The sequence below is a fragment of the Dictyostelium purpureum genome, assembly GCF_000190715.1.
Source record: "Dictyostelium purpureum unplaced genomic scaffold DICPUscaffold_42, whole genome shotgun sequence".
Classification (NCBI taxonomy): Eukaryota; Evosea; class Eumycetozoa; order Dictyosteliales; family Dictyosteliaceae; genus Dictyostelium; species Dictyostelium purpureum.
Window position 1 is genome coordinate 79868 of NW_003519379.1, and position 17991 is coordinate 97858.

General features: G+C 22.5%; 8 protein-coding genes across 8 annotated transcripts; 5 read left to right on the forward strand and 3 right to left on the reverse strand.

Moving 5' to 3' along the window:
* Positions 1-376: 376 nt before the first annotated feature.
* DICPUDRAFT_93893 (uncharacterized protein) lies at positions 377-1412 on the forward strand (the record flags this gene model as incomplete). Its single annotated transcript, XM_003285240.1, has 3 exons — positions 377-918; positions 989-1123; positions 1209-1412. 3 exons carry the CDS (start codon positions 377-379, stop codon positions 1267-1269), a joined length of 738 nt encoding a protein of 245 aa, XP_003285288.1. The 3' UTR covers positions 1270-1412.
* Positions 1413-1764: 352 nt separating this feature from the next.
* Positions 1765-4290, forward strand: DICPUDRAFT_91478 (uncharacterized protein). Its single transcript, XM_003285241.1, has 3 exons — positions 1765-1869; positions 2936-3784; positions 3850-4290. Exons 2-3 carry the CDS (start codon positions 2997-2999, stop codon positions 4202-4204), a joined length of 1143 nt encoding a protein of 380 aa, XP_003285289.1. The 5' UTR covers positions 1765-1869; positions 2936-2996; the 3' UTR covers positions 4205-4290.
* A 192-nt stretch (positions 4291-4482) lies between these two features.
* DICPUDRAFT_29118 (uncharacterized protein) lies at positions 4483-5748 on the forward strand (the record flags this gene model as incomplete). The annotated part of the gene is made up of 1 exon (XM_003285242.1): positions 4483-5748. One exon carries the CDS (start codon positions 4483-4485, stop codon positions 5746-5748), a length of 1266 nt encoding a protein of 421 aa, XP_003285290.1.
* Positions 5749-6187: 439 nt separating this feature from the next.
* Positions 6188-10216, forward strand: DICPUDRAFT_96993 (uncharacterized protein; the record flags this gene model as incomplete). Its single annotated transcript, XM_003285243.1, has 5 exons — positions 6188-6717; positions 6799-7188; positions 7255-7653; positions 7726-9954; positions 10025-10216. The coding sequence occupies exons 1-5, from the start codon at positions 6340-6342 to the stop codon at positions 10214-10216; spliced, it is 3588 nt and encodes a 1195-aa protein (XP_003285291.1). The 5' UTR covers positions 6188-6339.
* A 113-nt stretch (positions 10217-10329) lies between these two features.
* DICPUDRAFT_29130 (uncharacterized protein) lies at positions 10330-11190 on the reverse strand (the record flags this gene model as incomplete). Its single annotated transcript, XM_003285266.1, has 1 exon — positions 10330-11190. The coding sequence occupies one exon, from the start codon at positions 11188-11190 to the stop codon at positions 10330-10332; it is 861 nt and encodes a 286-aa protein (XP_003285314.1).
* A 1810-nt stretch (positions 11191-13000) lies between these two features.
* DICPUDRAFT_76246 (uncharacterized protein) lies at positions 13001-13828 on the reverse strand (the record flags this gene model as incomplete). The annotated part of the gene is made up of 2 exons (XM_003285267.1): positions 13001-13255; positions 13289-13828. The coding sequence occupies 2 exons, from the start codon at positions 13826-13828 to the stop codon at positions 13001-13003; spliced, it is 795 nt and encodes a 264-aa protein (XP_003285315.1).
* Positions 13829-15065: 1237 nt separating this feature from the next.
* DICPUDRAFT_76247 (uncharacterized protein) lies at positions 15066-15440 on the reverse strand (the record flags this gene model as incomplete). Its single annotated transcript, XM_003285268.1, has 1 exon — positions 15066-15440. The coding sequence occupies one exon, from the start codon at positions 15438-15440 to the stop codon at positions 15066-15068; it is 375 nt and encodes a 124-aa protein (XP_003285316.1).
* A 2295-nt stretch (positions 15441-17735) lies between these two features.
* Positions 17736-17960, forward strand: DICPUDRAFT_149180 (uncharacterized protein; the record flags this gene model as incomplete). Its single annotated transcript, XM_003285244.1, has 1 exon — positions 17736-17960. The coding sequence occupies one exon, from the start codon at positions 17736-17738 to the stop codon at positions 17958-17960; it is 225 nt and encodes a 74-aa protein (XP_003285292.1).
* Positions 17961-17991: the final 31 nt, after the last annotated feature.

Consider the following 17991-nt stretch of genomic DNA (forward strand, 5'->3'; position numbering starts at 1 on the left):
GTACTTTTTGGAAAAAGTTATTCTATTTTTATTTCATTTTATATTTTTATATAAACAATGGTCAGATAAGTATAATTATTTGAAAATTTAAAAACAAAAAATTAAACAAAATTTTTTTTTTTTTTTTTTTTGAATATTTTTTATATTTTTTTTTTTTCATTTTAAATTAAATATTTTTTTTTTGTAAATTTCATTGCACATACAATAAAAAAAGTGTTAAAATAAACACTGTATAACGGTCGAAATAATAATAAATAGAATAATAATATTAATATTGTATAATAGTAAGCTAATAATATAAATAATAAAAAATCCAAAAGAAATCAATAAAACATTAATAATAATAATAATAATAAATTTGTAAAATAATTTAAAAATGAAATATATCGACTCATTAAATTTAATTGGATTAAATTCATATTTAAATATGATCGATGTTGGTGATGCATTTTTGATGGGGGATTTAGAAGAATATTCTTGTAAAATTGCTGGGTCAGATAAAAAAATTTATAAATCATTAGATAAGGAATTAGAAGAACTATCAAGTACACCTCAACAAAGTTCATTGGCAACTTCAGCATCACCATCATCATCCTCAATGCTTTCGGTATCACCATTTGGACCATTATCATCTAGCACAAGTAGAAAAACAATGATTTACCTTATACAAACCCTAAATGCATCATTCCCAGATTATGATTTCAGTGATTCCAAACCCGAACAATTTCGAAAAGAACCAAGTTTAAATTTAGTAATTAATAGCATCAATGCAACTTTATCAGGTTATATTAAAGACTACTTTGCTGAATTTGAAGCAAAACTTTGGTCAACATTAGAAACAGAAATAAGCTTACAAAAATGCGATATTTACTCATATATTCCAGAAAATGGAGACCCATTCACAGAAGCTGGTGTTTTGTATGTATATAAAAATGCATGTAATATATTGCTTTAATAATAACTCTTTAATTTTTCATTATTTTTATAGGTACAGTTTTAATTACTTTTTCTATAATAGGTCATTAAAAAAAATAGTATTTTTTAAATGTAGATACATTTCGAAGTTGCCAATTCTCGATAATATGGATACAAATAAAGAGGATTTACCAGACCAAGAGGAATTGTAAGTTTTTTAATTTATTAAAATAATTATATTAATTATATAGATGCTTTTTTTATTAAAATTATTTTACACACAATATTAAAAGGGACGATGATTATTATACAGAGTATTATAATGACACAGTAGATGGAATGGAGATGAATTAGGAAATAATTAAAAGAATTTCAAGTGTGCCTCATCAATTAGCAAAGATAAAAAAAAAGGTAGTAAAAAAACAACAAACAGTTTTGTTTTTTAATTTTTATATATAAATAAATCATAATAATAAAAATAATAAAAATAATAAAATAAAAAAAATAAGATTGTACAAATGTATATTTTTGATTTAGTTTTTTTTTTTTTATATCATCATGTGTTTTTAATTGGTTGTTCCTCTTTTAAAGATATCCGTTTTTTGTTGTTTTTTATTTTTTTCTAATTAAAGAACAAAAATAAAAACACACCCATATCTTTCCACACACATTTTGTCTTTTTTTTCTTTTATGTTTTTTTTTTAATTTTTTTTTAATAAAATAATTTAAAATATAATATTTGTTTTTTTTAAAATTTTTAACTTTGTTAATCACATATAATGGACAGAAATACATTTTTCATTAGTTTAATCATTTAATAAAAAATAAATAATTTAAAATAGTTTTTTTAATAAAAAAAATAATTTTTTATATTATATTTGTCATTTAAATATTTAAAAGAAATTATTCAATTCAATTAATAAATTTAACCTCGATGAATAACAAATAATATAGGTACAATATTTTAATTAAACAATAAAAAAACCCAAAAATAAAACTATTCAACCAATTTTAACATTACATTACTTATTATTCATTATTAGTTTTGTTTATTTTATATTGTATCACAAAAGATTTTTAGATTTTTTTTTATTTTTTTTATTATATTTTTCAAAATATTAAATACATATACAAAATTTTCTTTAAATATTTTTCCTTAAAATTTTTTTACTTTTAAATTCATTGTTCCTTTAAAGCAGCCTCTATTTTTTATTTTTTTAATTTAAATCTTTTTATGATCTAAACTTTTTTATAATTATAATTCAATTTTTGCAAAAATAATATTATTAATAAAACAATTTATCATAAAAAAAAATTTATATAATACAACATACTATTTACCCCTCAAATACCCCTCAATAAAAAAAATTAAAAAAATACAAATTCACCACACATACACATAAGAAAAAAGATAAAAAAAAAATAAAATTAAATTAATTATATGTAATATTTTTTAAAATTAAAATTAATATTAGTTTAATATTAATTAAAGTTAATTATAATTATAATAAATAATATTAATAATACTAGTTTTTTTTATTTTTTTTATTTTTTTTAAATTCACCTATACTAAACACCAATTTCAACAATCTTCTATTTAAAACTAATCTTAATATACATACACTACACAGAGGTATTTTGTTTAAACAATAATTAATATTTAATAAATAGCTATACCGACCTCGTCAAAGTGTTGTTTCTATTTTAAAATAAAACAAAATCATAAAAAAATCATAATAATTTAAAGGAAAAGAACATTATCAATATTTAATAATAATTAAAGGTTATAATTGGTAATAATTGCCTTATAACATTATAATAGCAACAAAAAAATAGCATTATTAATAAACAGTATTATAAATTATTATTTAAATAAAAAACCGGATAATCTTTTTTTTTTTTTTTTTTCCCTAATATTATTATTATTATTATTATTATTTTTGTTTTATTTCAAAGTATTTAAAATTAATTTAAAATTAAAAAATAATAAAAAAATGAATAACTATTCATATATAAACAGTGTTTTAAAAATAAATTTATTATTTCAAATTGGAAAAGAAGAAAAAAAAAGAAATAGAGAAATGGTATCAGTTGAAAATTTAGAAGAAGATAATAGGAATACGGAAACTAAAGAAATAATAGAAAAGGATCAAAAAATGTGCGATATTTCAAATATTGATTATAACAATAGTAATAATATTTTACCAATTTTTAATTCACTAAAACCAAAGTTAATATTTAATAATAAAATAAACGATAATAATAATAGCGATATATATAAAGAAGATGAAATAACTATAATAAATAAAAATGATATTTTTGATAGATATGATTTCATTGATGAGAATGAAATGGAAGATCAAATATCTAATTGTAATAATAGTAATAGTTTTTTAGAAAAAAGTTTACCAGAATCAGAAAAGCTTTTAAAAAAAGAACAAAAATTACAAAAACAACAGCAACATCAATCAATACAGCAATACAGTATGCTTTATTTACCACAGGAGATTATTTTTCATATTTTTCAATTTTTAGATGTTCATTCTTTAGTCCAAATATCAAGTTCAAACTCATTGCTGCAATTAATTGGTAACGATAATGAATTATGGAAGAAAATGTCAATTGAAAGGTACGGGTGCTCTCCAGTTGTTCCAAAACCATACTTCCCATTATGGAAAACATATTTCAAATCATTTCAAATTTATAAGGGCATCTGGGATTCTAACAAAAAGGGTAAAATATTTATAACTAATAATTATAAAACTATAACACATGCTGGTGATTATTTGGGTAGTTATCAATCAGCTAGAGGTAGTGAGCCAATTGTAAGTGGTATAGTATATTGGGAATTTTATATAAATACATTAAGGTATTGTTTTAAAATAATTTTATTTTTATTTTTAAAAATATATTAATATTTCTTTTTATTTACAGTTCAAACCAAACCGGATTCCATTTAGTTGTAGGTGTTGTACCAGAGTCATTCGTAATTTGGCAAACTTATTTGACATCTAATGGTGGATGGGGATATTTAGCAGATGGAAGAAAAGCAAATAATAGTGGTAATGGTGTAACTTATGCACAAAGTTTCTGTCAAGGCTCGACCATTGGAGTTTTGGTTGATATGAACCAAAAAACTATTTCATACTTCCACAATGGTGTTTATCAAGGTGTTGCATTTAATAATATTGATGGTCCAGTTTATCCAGGTGTTAGTTTATTGACCGGTGGACAAAGTGTTTCATTTGTTGAAAATCCAAAATTCCCAAAATTATCACAAATATCATAATAAAATATTTGTATTGCTTTATGTTTAAATAATAAATCATTGATGGTAAAAGATAATAAAAAATAATTTTATGTTTTATTTATTTCAAAAAAAAAAATTATTTCCTAAAGTAATTTAAACCCGACACTTTAAAATATCTTTTTTTTTAATTTAATTTTTTTATTTTATTTTATTTTAAAAAAAAAAATTTTTTTAAATTTTTTTTTATTTTTTTTTATTATCAAAATAATTTTTTTATTTTTTATTGTTAATAGATAACATGATAAGAATAAGCAAATATGTCAACACCGATAGTAACTAATAGTATAAATATTAATAGTTTCGAAAATGGGAAAATTCATTATCAATTTTATAAATATATTCGTAATTGTCAAGAAAATAGAACATGGTTTTATATTAAAAACTTTATTTTAACATTAATCATGTTAATAAATGAAGCAGTATTTTTTTACAATTCATTACAATTTGATATAACAGGGTGTTCAATAAATCAAAATAATAATAATAATAAAAGTGGAGTAATTCATAATAATAAATTTCAAAATTACACATTATCAAATTGTATCAATTATAGGGTAGAGTATTGTATTCCATCAATTTATAGTGCCTCTGGTGACGAGTCCCTAAGTTTTAGAGTTCCTTTAGTTAGCAAATATTCAAGGAATCTTAGAATTGATGATGCCATAGTAATAACATGCAGTTGTTTATTTTTATTAGTTTGCTTATTAATTTCAAGAATTATAAGATTACAGTATATTAAGAGATCAAGAATTCAATTACTACTCACAGTGAATGTATTGGCAACTAAACCACGTATAACCAGAGAGGAAAGATTAGGTTTGTTAGGATTATGTTTTGGGGTTGTATTTTATTCATCACTAAAGCTATGGGTTATTAACACAATAAATAAGGACGTTTCAAGTATAGAATGTTATGGCCAAACTGTAGATCTGGAGTTTGCCGATAAAACATCAAATTCACTGGTTCAATCTATAAGCAATTTCTTTATTTTCTTATATTTATTCAAAGACCCAATACTTGATATATATCATAATATCACTGATATATTTTCAGATTTAGATCTTATAGATTTGGTTCGTTATGGTGATGATGAAATGATCGATCACTTAAAGAAAATTCAAACATTACCAGTCCAAAATGTAATAGAGGCCGTAAGGATATATATCGATCAAAAGTATAGTGATGAATCAAAAATTAAAAGAAAAAGCCGTTCAAATATATTTAGAGCATTCGCCTTCACTAAAAATACAGAGATATTAGAAGCTATAAATCAATATAAATTATCTCATCCACATCACTTTAAATCAATATTTAATAATAAAAGTAATGAAAATGCAACCAATACTCATTTCATTAATCAATATAAAAATTTTAATGAAGAAGATTTTATAAATAATGAAGACGATAGTAATAACAACAACAACAATAATAATAACAACAATAGTATTGATGATGATACAAGTGATGATAAAGATGAAGAAGAATCATTATCAAGTCAAGAAAATAAAAAATTATTAAATTAAATAAATTATTTAATTTTTTAAATTTTAATAAAATTTTCAAAAATTACATTTAAAATCAATAAATTCATTATAATCTATTATTTCTTTTTTTATTTTTATATTTTTATATTTTTTAAAAAATAGTAATCAAACAATATTACATTTTTGTAAGGGATTAATATGGTTATTTATATTTTTAACCACACATTAATAAAAAACTACACCCTAAACACATTAATTATCTGTATAATTTATAAATTATCAATTTATTTTATTTTATTTATTTTATATTATTTTTAATTAAAATATAGGTCGATAAAAATATATTTATATTTATTTATATTTTTTTTTTTTTTTTTTAATTTATTTTATTTTAAAATTTTTTTTCCAATTTTTTTTTTTTTTTTTGAGATTTTTTTTTTTTGTTTTATTTGTTTTGTTTTTCATATATTTTTTTTTTAAAAAAAATAATGTTATAACATTTTTTTTATACAAATAATAATAATAATTAGTTTTTAGAAATATTATTTAAAAATAAAGTAATAACACTAGTGTTATAATTAGTTTATCATTAATAGTATTATTTTTAAATAATATTTTTTTAAAATAGAAATGAAAGATTCATCAGGGTCACAGAATTATAGTAATAATAATTATAGTAACAATAATTATAGTAATAATAGTATTAATAGTAATAGTGGTAGCACACATTATGGTAGTAGTAGAAATCTAAGCCAGCAATATAATTTGCAACAAAATCAACACCAGGGTCATGAGTTTCATGACTCTGACGAGTTATTGTCAACATTAAATGATTTTATAAAAACTAACGATAAGAAATTAAGAATCGGAGCAACTCATTTAACTTTAAATCCAATATGTTTGGAATACTTAAATTTATATTTAAAGGGTAAAAGAGTATCATTCAAAGTTTCAAAGAGTGAAATTTTAGATTTACAATTTATAATTACTTTGGTTAAACATTTAAAGGTATTATATAAATATCTTTTTAAAATTATAATAATAGTTTTTATCATAATCATACTAATTATTATATAAATTTATTAATAGATTGATCCAAATCAGCCAGAATTATTAGAAAGAAACAGAGTTTTAGATTTATCAATATTTGAATCGCTTAAAGAATTAGAAATGTATTATGTAAAGCCAGGATTAATCAGCAATTTATTTTCATTATCCCAAAAAATAGAAAGATTAACTGTAAATTGTTCACTAAACTCATTGGACGAGTTATTAATTGTAGAGGATGAAAATAGATTACCATATTATGAACAAGTAAATAAAATGGTTTTTATAAATAGTGACGATGGCAAACCTTTAAATGGTCAAGAGTTAATAAATAAAAGATTCCAACATCTCTACAAAAAGAATAATATATGGTCACATTTAAAAGAATTAGATTTATCATTTAATTCAATACCAAAAATTGATATGACTGCAGTAAGTATACATAAATACATCTAAAACATATATATAAATGTATATTAAAATTAATTTTATTTATAGTACTCATTAGGTTCAGTTGAAAAATTATGTTTAGAAGGAAATTTAATTTCAACTATAGATAATTTACAAGAATGTTTATATTTAAGAGTATTAAATTTATCATTTAACAGAATTAGATCATTAGAAACTATAAATGAAGTATTGGGTATGATAACTCATCTTTCATTAAGAGGAAATCAAATTGAAAATACAGATTCACTTAATAAACTCTATGCATTAGAATGTTTGGATATCAGCAAAAATCAAATAAACCATATTGATGAAGTATTTAAATTAAACCAATTACCCAATCTAAAATATTTATTCACTGATGAAAATCCATTTTGTGAATTAAAAGATTATAGAAATTTAATAATTTTCAATTTTTTAAATAATAGTTTTAATTATTTCAATACATCAGTAAGTATCTATATATATTTATAAATAATAAATTAATAATAAATTATTAATTTTTTTTTTTCATTTCTTTAGAATATACAATTATTTTATTTAGATGGTAAAAGAATTCAACAAAATGAAATCGATTATATATATAAGCATACAATAGAGAATGGATCATTTAAAACATACCAATCACCAATTAAGGCTAGTAAACAATCATCAAAAAGTATTATACCAGTAGTTGAATTTGCCCCAAATGCCAAAGTTGATCAAATTGTATCTCAATCACCACAATCAAGTGTTTTAAATAGTATTAATAATAATAGCAGCAATAATAGAGTAATAAATGGCGTTAATAGAAAACCAAAAAGTAATAAACATAAGCATCATCACCCACATTTCAATCACACTAAAACTATTGAACCTGTAATTGATAGTTTACCAGAAGACTATGAAGAGTCATTAACAGAAAAGAAAAATCAAGATGATCTTAAATTTGAAGAAGAAAATTCTTTAAAAAAGAAAATTGAAAGCTTACGTTCTGAAGGTGGTAATTCATGGTTGTTAGTATTAAACGAAGAATCAACATTCAAAGAAAATATAAACAATTATAATAAATCTTATGATCAAATAAACCCATCACCATTAACAACTCCAACTAAAAAAACACCAATAAAAACACCAATAAAAACACCAATAAAAACACCAATTAAAAAGAAAAAATCACCTTTAAAAAATGAAAATTTAAATCAAAAGTTTAACAATATTTCAATTAAGGATGATACTCTTTCAGCCTCTTCATCATCATCATCATCATCAACTACTACTACTACTACGACGACAACAACAACAGCTGCTGCATCGCTATCAACCTCACCATATAATAATAGTAGTTTATCAACTTCACCAACAAATAATAGTATGATGGATAATAGTAAAGATAATAACAATAAAGATAGTAATAGTAATAATAATAGTAATAATATTAATGATAGTAATGGTAATAATAAACCTGGTTTATTATCAAAATCACCATCATTACCAATTTTAAATTCAGAAAATAGTTTTAAAGATTTGTTACAATTAGAAAAAAATAATATAGATAAAAATGTAAATAGTCAGGAATTAATTTGTGAACCATTTTCGATTGAAAAAAATAATCAAAAATTATTATTACAAATTAAAACCGAAGTAATGTTAGAGACCAATATTTATGGTAATACAGTAAACTCTTACCTCTTAAAGGACATTGTTTTTGTATTTGATGTACCAGAGGCTTTAGAACCAAACACTGTAGAGATTGTATTTGCTGCTAATTACAAAGATGGAATTCCAAATATGTTTACAAGAGAGTATTATCAAATGGAAGATAAAGAATCAATTAAACAAATTTTAATAGTTTTACAACCACCACTCTTTAAAGAATATACAATGAGTTGTATGCAATGCTCTGAAAGATATGTATGTAAAATGGAAAATGACTTTTTCCACTGTATAAAGTGCCAATCGAAATTATTATTCTATATTCCACACACCTCACAGGATTCATCGTTATTAATTGCAGAGTCGCCATCAGCCAGCTTTTCAAATTCACTTTCACTTAAAGACATGGGTAAATTTATAGAATACAGCGACGAGGATTTCAACAATCGCATAAGTCAAGATCAAAATGTACAATTGTTTTTCAAATTAAAAATCTTTAAGGGTAATAGCAAAGAAGTTTTCCTTTATATTATGAAGAGTAATTATATTAGATACAATCAACCTCAAGAAGAAGAAAAAACCATATACCTATTACTTTCGTCAACTACACTTTATCTACTTAACAAAAAAGATAAAAAATCTGAAGATAGTTTCTCTGTTTACATTCAAATGCCTCTTAAAGGTATTAAAAGAATTATAGTTAGTCTTTCAAGCCAAACTTTCCGTGTCGAAATGGATGAAAATCAAACCAACCCATTCATATTTTTAAAACGTTCTCAAGAAAGTACCGATAGATTTTTACATCACCTTTTTGAAGCTGCCAAACAATTAAAATTACCATTAGAAAATATTAATCGTTCAGTAGAAACTCGTAACGCTATTAACGCAATATTAATCAACGAAAATGAAGAGTTTTTAAAATACATTATGCTTCATCATAAAATAACAGGTAGAAACATCCAGCCAAAGAGTTTTATCATTACAAATGAAAGATTATATTTAATTTTTGAAAATTATTCTCAATATCCGTTATTAAATAATAATAAACCAATTAAAACAAACTCAAGTCAATTTCAAGTATTTAAAGATTTTAAGATTACAGATATTATAAATATAGTACGTATAAATTAATTAATATAGGTTTTATAATACTTTATGATATTAATTATTTTTTTTTAAATTGTAGAAATACTCAAAATTTAAACCAAATTATTTTACAATAGTATTTGAGATCGAAAATTCTAATGGCTCAAATAGTATTATTGAATGGAATTTAGTTACTGGTAATAGTGTAGAGTGTGAAACTGTAGTTAATATTATTAAAAGAGAATGGAAAAAGAATTTTGGTTTGGAATTAAAAATAATTGATCAATATTAATAAAAAAAAATACAACTAAATAATTTATAAAAATATTTATTTTCTAAAATAAAAATTAATAAAATTAAGTAAATATTTCCACATTTAATTTTTTTTATTTAAATAATTATATATTATGGTTTTCTTGTGTAATGTATATCAACTTTATAAACTATATTAAACTGTTTATTATCTTTGGTTTCTTGAAAATTTTGCATATTACTTTTTAATTGGTCTATAAAGATTTGCTTTTTTTCATCTGGTAATAATGATATATATGATTGGCTTAGAGAATTTGCAATAACTCTTTCTTGACAAGTTGATTCTGTATATGAAATTGTTGGATGGTCAATTAAATCTGGGTTTATTAAATAATGTAACTCTTTGTTTGATTTTATTTCATCAAATACATCTCTCCAATTTTCTAATAAGTGGGCTGTTGGGCTTTTTCTTCCATCGTTATTTCCATTATATTTTGAATTTTTATAGAGTTGAACAATTTCTTTTAACAACTCCGGAGAGTTTTTGTTGGGATCACTTTTAATCCATAATATAACTAATAAACCATTTGGTTTTAATACTCTTGATATCTCTTTCATTGATTCTATATTTGAAGTCCAATGAAAGGCATGGGCTACAGTTATACAATCGGCAGAGCTGTCTGGTAATGGAATTGATGTTGATAAACCATCCAAAACTTTAAAATTTAATAATTTATTTTCTTTTTCTTTAATATCATTTAATACTGAACTGCATTCCTGTCTAAAACCAGATGAAGGTTCAACAGCTATAATATTATTGAAACCATTTCTTGCCAATACCTGTGTAAATTTTCCTGTGCCTGCAGCTAGATCTAAAATTAATGAATCTTTTTCTATACCTAATTCTTTTAGTAGCTCTACAGATTCTACTGGATATGATGGTCTACCAAACGTATAGTTTTTTGAGCAATCTAGTGTTTGAAATCCATATGCTAATTTTTCAAATTTATCCATTTTATATATATAAAAAAAATAGAAAAAAAAAAAAAAAATAAAATATTAACCACCAAATTTATTTAATATACTGATTTATTCATTAATTATTTGATAGGAATTTTTTAGAGTTAGGTTTTTTGAAAGGAAAATATTATAATGAATTGAATTTAAAAATCACAAAAAAAAATTTAAAAAAAAAAAAAAAAAATTAATTTTAAAAAAAAAAATTAATTTAATAAACCTTTTTTTTTTCCCATGCTATTTTTTGATGATAATGGGTATTAAATAAAAACATACCCAAAAAAATTAATTTAAAAAATAACCGCTCCCACTAGACTTAGTGGCATCAACCTATAATCTGCTAATATTGTTTTATTTTTTTATTTTTTTTATTATTTGATAATAACCATGATAAATCTTCTTCAAGCTTATGATACTAAAGTTTTACTTAATTAAAAGTGTTTTATAAATTTTTATTTATTTTTAATAATAAATTAAACAGATTAGGTATTTACTTTTATATTCAACCAAAAAAAAAGATCTGTCAATACAGGTTAATTATATTAGGTTAATTTAGAAAAGATTTCAAAAAAGATGGAAAAAATTTACCATATGGTTTTTAAATAATAAAAAACAATAAAAATTTATTTTATTAAAAAATTTAAAAAAGCTTAAAATTATAGATCTTTATTTTGATAATGAATAGAAAATTAACTAGGGATGGAGAATTTTTATTTCTATATAATAATAATAAAAGATAAAATTGATGAAATAGAAAGAATTTAAATCTAAATAAAATTTAAAATTAAATATTAGTTTCTTTAATTTTCAAATATAATAATAATTATATAAATATTAGCATTATAGTTACCTTTAAAGTACAAATAAGCCCCAATGAATGATGAATGACCTGAAAACCACTATTAAAAAGAAGAAAGTAAACCCAATGAATAATGGGTGACTTAGAAAAACCCTCTAATGCTTGATAAATGACGTAAAAAACCCAAAGATAAACTAAACCCAATGAATGATGAACGATTTGAAAAACCAAAGCGTTTGATGAATTAAAAAACCCAAAATGTTTGACGAATTAAAAACCACAGCGTTTGAATGGCTTAATAAACCCACAATGAATGATGAAATAATTGAAAAGCAACAACAAAGTATGATGAAATAATTGAAAAACAACCCCAATGTTCAATGAATGACTCGAAAACCACAATGTATGATGAAAGATTTGAAAAACAACCCCAATTTTTAATGAATAACTTGAAAACCCCAATTAAAAAGAATATACTGAACCTCAATGATTGATGAATGACTTGAAAACCCCAATGTATTACTAATGACCTGAAAAAACAACCCACAATGTATGATGAACGATTTGAAAAAACCACAGCGTTTGAATGACTTAATAAACCCACAATGTATGACGAAAGATTTGAAAAAACCCCAGTGTTTGATGAATGACTTGAAAACCCCAATTAAAAAGAATAAACTGAACCTCAATGATTGATGAATGACTTGAAAACCCCAATGTGTTACTAATGACTTGAAAACACCGATTAAAAAGAAAATACTGAACCCCAAATGTTTGATGAATGACTTGAAAACACCGATTAAAAAGAAGATATTGAACCCCAAATGTTTGATGGTGACCTGAAAAAAAACTCCAGTGTTTAATGAATTACTTGAAAAGCACAATTATAAAGAAAATACTGAACCTCGATTTAATGGAATATATGGAACTCCCAATGTATGAATAATTACTCTTCATCCATCATTGATCTTCATTTTGTGAAAATTTAATTTTCTTTTTTTTATCTCTTCAATCTCCTTCTTTATCCCTTTCTTTTCTCTTTTTTCTATTTTCTTTTTCCATTTCTTTTTGTCTTTTCCTTTCTTTTTCTTTTCTTCTCTTTTCAATTTCTATTTTTCTTTTTCTTTCCTTTTCTTTTCGTCTCTTTTCATCTTTTTCTCTTTTATTTTTTATTATTTGTTCATTTTTGCTGTGATTTGTTAATAAAAGAGTTGGACCATTATTACTATCATTTTGATTTCTTCTTTTTTCTATTTCATCAAACTAATTCCAAGCCTCATGGACCTTTTGTTTTACTCTTCTTTCTATTTCTTGTTTTGTGTCCATGTCATTTGTTCTTTTTTTATGATTAATTTGATGCTGATCTTGATGATGATGATGATGATTTTGATATTGGTGTTGATGATGATTTTGTTGTTGTTTGTTTTTTTGATCTAACTCCTCATCAAAATTAGAATAGGTTGTTGGAACAATTTGTGGTTGTGAGTGTGGGTGTGGTGTATATTGTAGTTGTAGTTGATGATGTTGATGTTGATGCTGATGCTGATGCTGATGTTGATATTGATGTTGATAATGAAATTGATGTTGTTGTTGTTGTTGTTGGATTATTTCATCAATATCCTCAACTAAACTATAATGGGTTGTTGGGGTGTGTTGTGGGTGTTGTTGTTGGGTTTGTTGTGGGTGTTGTTGTTGGGTTTGTTGTTGTTGTTGTTGTTGGGTTTGTTGTGGTTGTTGTTGTTGGGTTTGTTGGTCATTATTATTGGTTGAAAGTTTGCAGAATAAAATAACTAGGACTGCAAAAAAATAGAAAATTAAATCTATTAATGAAAACATTTTATTTTATTATGATTGTAATAATTTGTTTCAGTAATGAAATTTAAAAATATAAAAAAAAAAAATTCAAATAAATACAAAAAAAATTTTTATAAAAAGAAAGAACTGTTTTGAAAATTCTAATTTTTTTTATAATATATTGAAAAAAATAAAAAAAATAATTATAAAGTAATAATTTAGTTTATATCTTTTTTTTATACTGATTATTGATCATTTTTTTAATTTTATTTCGATTTTTTATTTAATTTTCTTTTAAATGATATCCAAAACATTATACTAACTATTTCATTTTAAAAATGATTTTTAAAAAAAAAAAAAAAAAAAATTTATTAATTGATTTTTTATCATTTTATGATGCATACAACTGAATTTAAATTAATAATTATTCAATTTACATAAGAATAAATATTAAATTTATTTAATTATTATATAGGGGTTATTTTATATAGAAAAAAATATAAATATAAATAAAATTATTTCTAGTGTACACCAAATAAAATAACAAAACAAATTAAATTAAAAAATTGATATAATAATAAAATTAATATTTGAATAAAATTTTTATTTTTTTATAAAATATTATTTATAAATACCTTGGGGGAGCTTTTTTTAAATTGTTCATATAGACCTGTAATTCTCGAATGGTGTATTTAAACAAGTACTGGAGTATTTTGTATAGGTGATAAATTAATTAACTGTTAATCATTATTTATATTATTATTTGAAAGAGAAGGTGATTTTTTAATCTATAAATGTGATTTTTAATCTATAAAAAAAAATTAATATATAGTTTTTTTTAAGTTATTTATGAATTAAAAAAAAAAAGATATTAAAACTAAAAAAAAAAGGTGTAAATAAATAAATAAAATTATCTTTTTTATTAAATTAAAGAAATAAAAAATTTTATTTGTTTTTAAGCAAATTAATAATTTTAGATTAAAAAAAAGAAATACTTTATTTAAAAATAAGGTCTAAAATTTTATTTATGATTTTAAATAACTTTGTATTAAATTGAGTTTCTTTTATGTTTTAAATCGGATTTTACATATTTACTTTATATTATTTTTTATCTGCTATATATCTTTCTTTATTTCTTTGACTTTGCAGCCAATTAAGAATTACACATCTTCAATGGTTTTAGCAGCTAATAATTCTCTTTCGGCAATATCATCGAGGTCCAAACCGCCCTCTAATTATTTCTTTTCTTACTATCATCTGTAGAGTTAGTATTTGATTGCTACTGTTTTGAATGAATAAGTCTAATGAGCAAAATTAAATGTGGATAGTTAGATAATGACTTTAATAATGAGCTAAGGAACATAAATGACCAAACATCAAATCTTTTTTTATTTTGGTTTCTCTCCTCCGAACTATGCTGTTGTTGAGTATTACTAGAGGTTTTGAGATGGGTTATAAAAGGGTTTAATTTTAAAATTATTTGATTTGAGTATTTCGATTGCCATATTATAAGATGATGGATTATTGATTTCTCGATATTGTTGGAATCTTGCATTAAGTATTCTTTTGATGAAGATTCGATAGTTGCCTCATTATCATCTCTATTACATTTATTGTTGTTGTTTAATGAGTCAATCTGTATGCCTGATGTCATTTGTACTTGGAATGTATTGATATTGCTTTTGAATAACTAGTTTGAGTTTGAAATTGAGAATGATAATTTGAATCCTCCTTTTGTAACTGTGAATTGATTACCTGCAAATGCTTGAAACCTTTGTCTTTATCGTTTACTTCTTCTATTATTAATTTTATTATTGCATTGGTATTGTCTTCATTAATTCTTATTTGATTGAATGTGGTGACTGATTCTTGCTTATTTGCAAATATCTAGTTGTTTGATAAATTGAATATGCTATTTGTTGTTTGTTAAAGTCTAATTCTATAATTGAAACGAAATTGAATATCCTATAAATTGATTTTTAATTATAACTGTTCCATTATTATTGGTTTATGTTTCTGTTTCTGCTTGATTATTATTATTATTGTTATTAATTGGTGATGAACAATCGAAACCTGTGTAATCTGAGTTACATTTGCATGTACTTGTTGTTTTATCGCAAATTCCATGTTCGTGGTATTTAGATGAACATTCTTTTTCTGTGGTATAATATGGATATATGTTACCACTCCATGTGATTGTATTTTGACACCAATCGATTCTAAATATTTGATACTTTAGAATTTGCTGATCTTAAAAGTGTTTTTTAGTTGCACAAACATTCTTTTATCGGGTTTTAAAATCTTCAATCCAAAATATTTGATATCGTAATTGCATACTTTTCAATATTTATTCTTTCTTGAAGACTGTTCATAAATCAATTGGTTTGATGGTGTGTCTTTGCTAATGTTTGGGAATATATATATGTATATTGAAAAGCTAAATATTTGACATTCTTTATCTTTTAAAACTGCTTCACTGTTGGTATGCTTTATTTAATGGTGATACGTCTATGTGCAGTAGTTTAGTGATTGTATTTTATTTTTAATTAGTATAACATTATATAAAACAATTGTGCAGTGTTATTTTAGAAAATAAAAAAATAAAAAAAAAAAAAAAAAATTAATTTTGAATTTTTTTTTTTTTATTAAAATATCATTATTTTTTTAATGCATCCACTTTTATAATAATAATTACTTTTAGAAAAGATTTCAAACAAGATGGAAAAAATTTACCATATGGTTTTTATAATAAAAAACAATAAAAATTTATTTTATTAAAAAATTTAAATAAGCTTTTAAACTAAAGATCTTTATTTTGATAATGAATAGAAATTAACTAGGGATGGAGAATTTTTAATTCTATATAATAATAATAAATGATAAAATTGATGATAAAGGTTGACCCGGATCTGTGACCAAATGACATTAATTTGTACTTAATGAAACGGATGAAAGTGTTAATTGTTTTTGTTGATGGTATTTAATTGATAAATGATGATAGAATAAACCCATTGTTGAAAATAAACTTTATAGGAAAGAATGCAATTAATTCAGAGTAAATAGATTTTAGAATTGAAATTTCGATTTTTTTAAAATTGATTAACCTGGATTTAGATTTGGAAGGCATAAAGAATTGATGAATGAATAGAGTTGGATGGATTACTTTTCTTATTTTTATATGACATGATTGTTTTGATGATTATTATTCCATATTAATATTATTTACTCTATTATCTTTATCCTTGTCTTGATCGAATTTTGAATTATTATTTATATAATCTAAATCCATTATTTTTGTTATTTGTTTTATTATTATAATCGTTATTTGAATATGACTATTATTTATATTATTATCATTTATTTTCATTATTTTCATTATTATCATTATGATAATCATTATTATTAATATTGTTATTTATATTTATAATTATTAAATAGAAAGTATTCTAATCTTTTTAAGTTTTAAAATTAAATATTAGTTTCTTTTATATTCAAAAATAATAATAACAATTATAAAAATATTAACTTTATAAATACCTTTAAAGTACAACTAAGCCAATGAATGATGAATGACCTGAAAACCACAATTAAAAAGAATTAAGTAAACCCCAATAAATAATGGGTGACTTGAAAAAACCCAATGCTTGATAAATTACGTAAAAAACCCAATTAAAAAAGAATAAACTAAACCCAATGAATGATGAACGATTTGAAAAAACCACAGCGTTTGATGAATTAAAAAAACCCACAATGTTTGATGAATTAAAAACCCACAATGATTGACGAATTGAAAACTACAGCTTTTGAATAACTTTATAAACCCACAATGTATGATGAAAGATTTGAAAAACAACCCCAGTGTATGATGAACGATTTGAAAAAACAACCCACAATGTATGATGAACGATTTGAAAAAACCACAGCGTTTGAATGACTTAATAAACCCACAATGTATGATGAAAGATTTGAAAAACAACCCCAATGTTTAATGAATGACTTGAAAACCCCAATGTATGACGAACGATTTGAAAAACAACCTCAATGTTTAATGAATAACTCGAAACCCACAATCTATGATGAAAGATTTAAAAAACAACCCCAATGTATGAAGAACGATTTGAAAAAACCACAGCGTTTGAATGACTTAATAAACCGGCAATGTATGATGAAATAATTGAAAAAAAACCCAATATTAATAAATGACT

What these genes read in the sequence shown, in the direction of transcription:
- DICPUDRAFT_91478 (XM_003285241.1), top strand. Translation starts at nt 2,997, where the DNA reads ATGGTATCAGTTGAAAATTTAGAAGAAGATAATAGGAATACGGAAACT. An exon ending in TTTTATATAAATACATTAAG is followed by an intron (nt 3,785 to 3,849) that starts GTATTGTTTTAA and finishes TTTTATTTACAG; the next exon opens with TTCAAACCAAACCGGATTCC.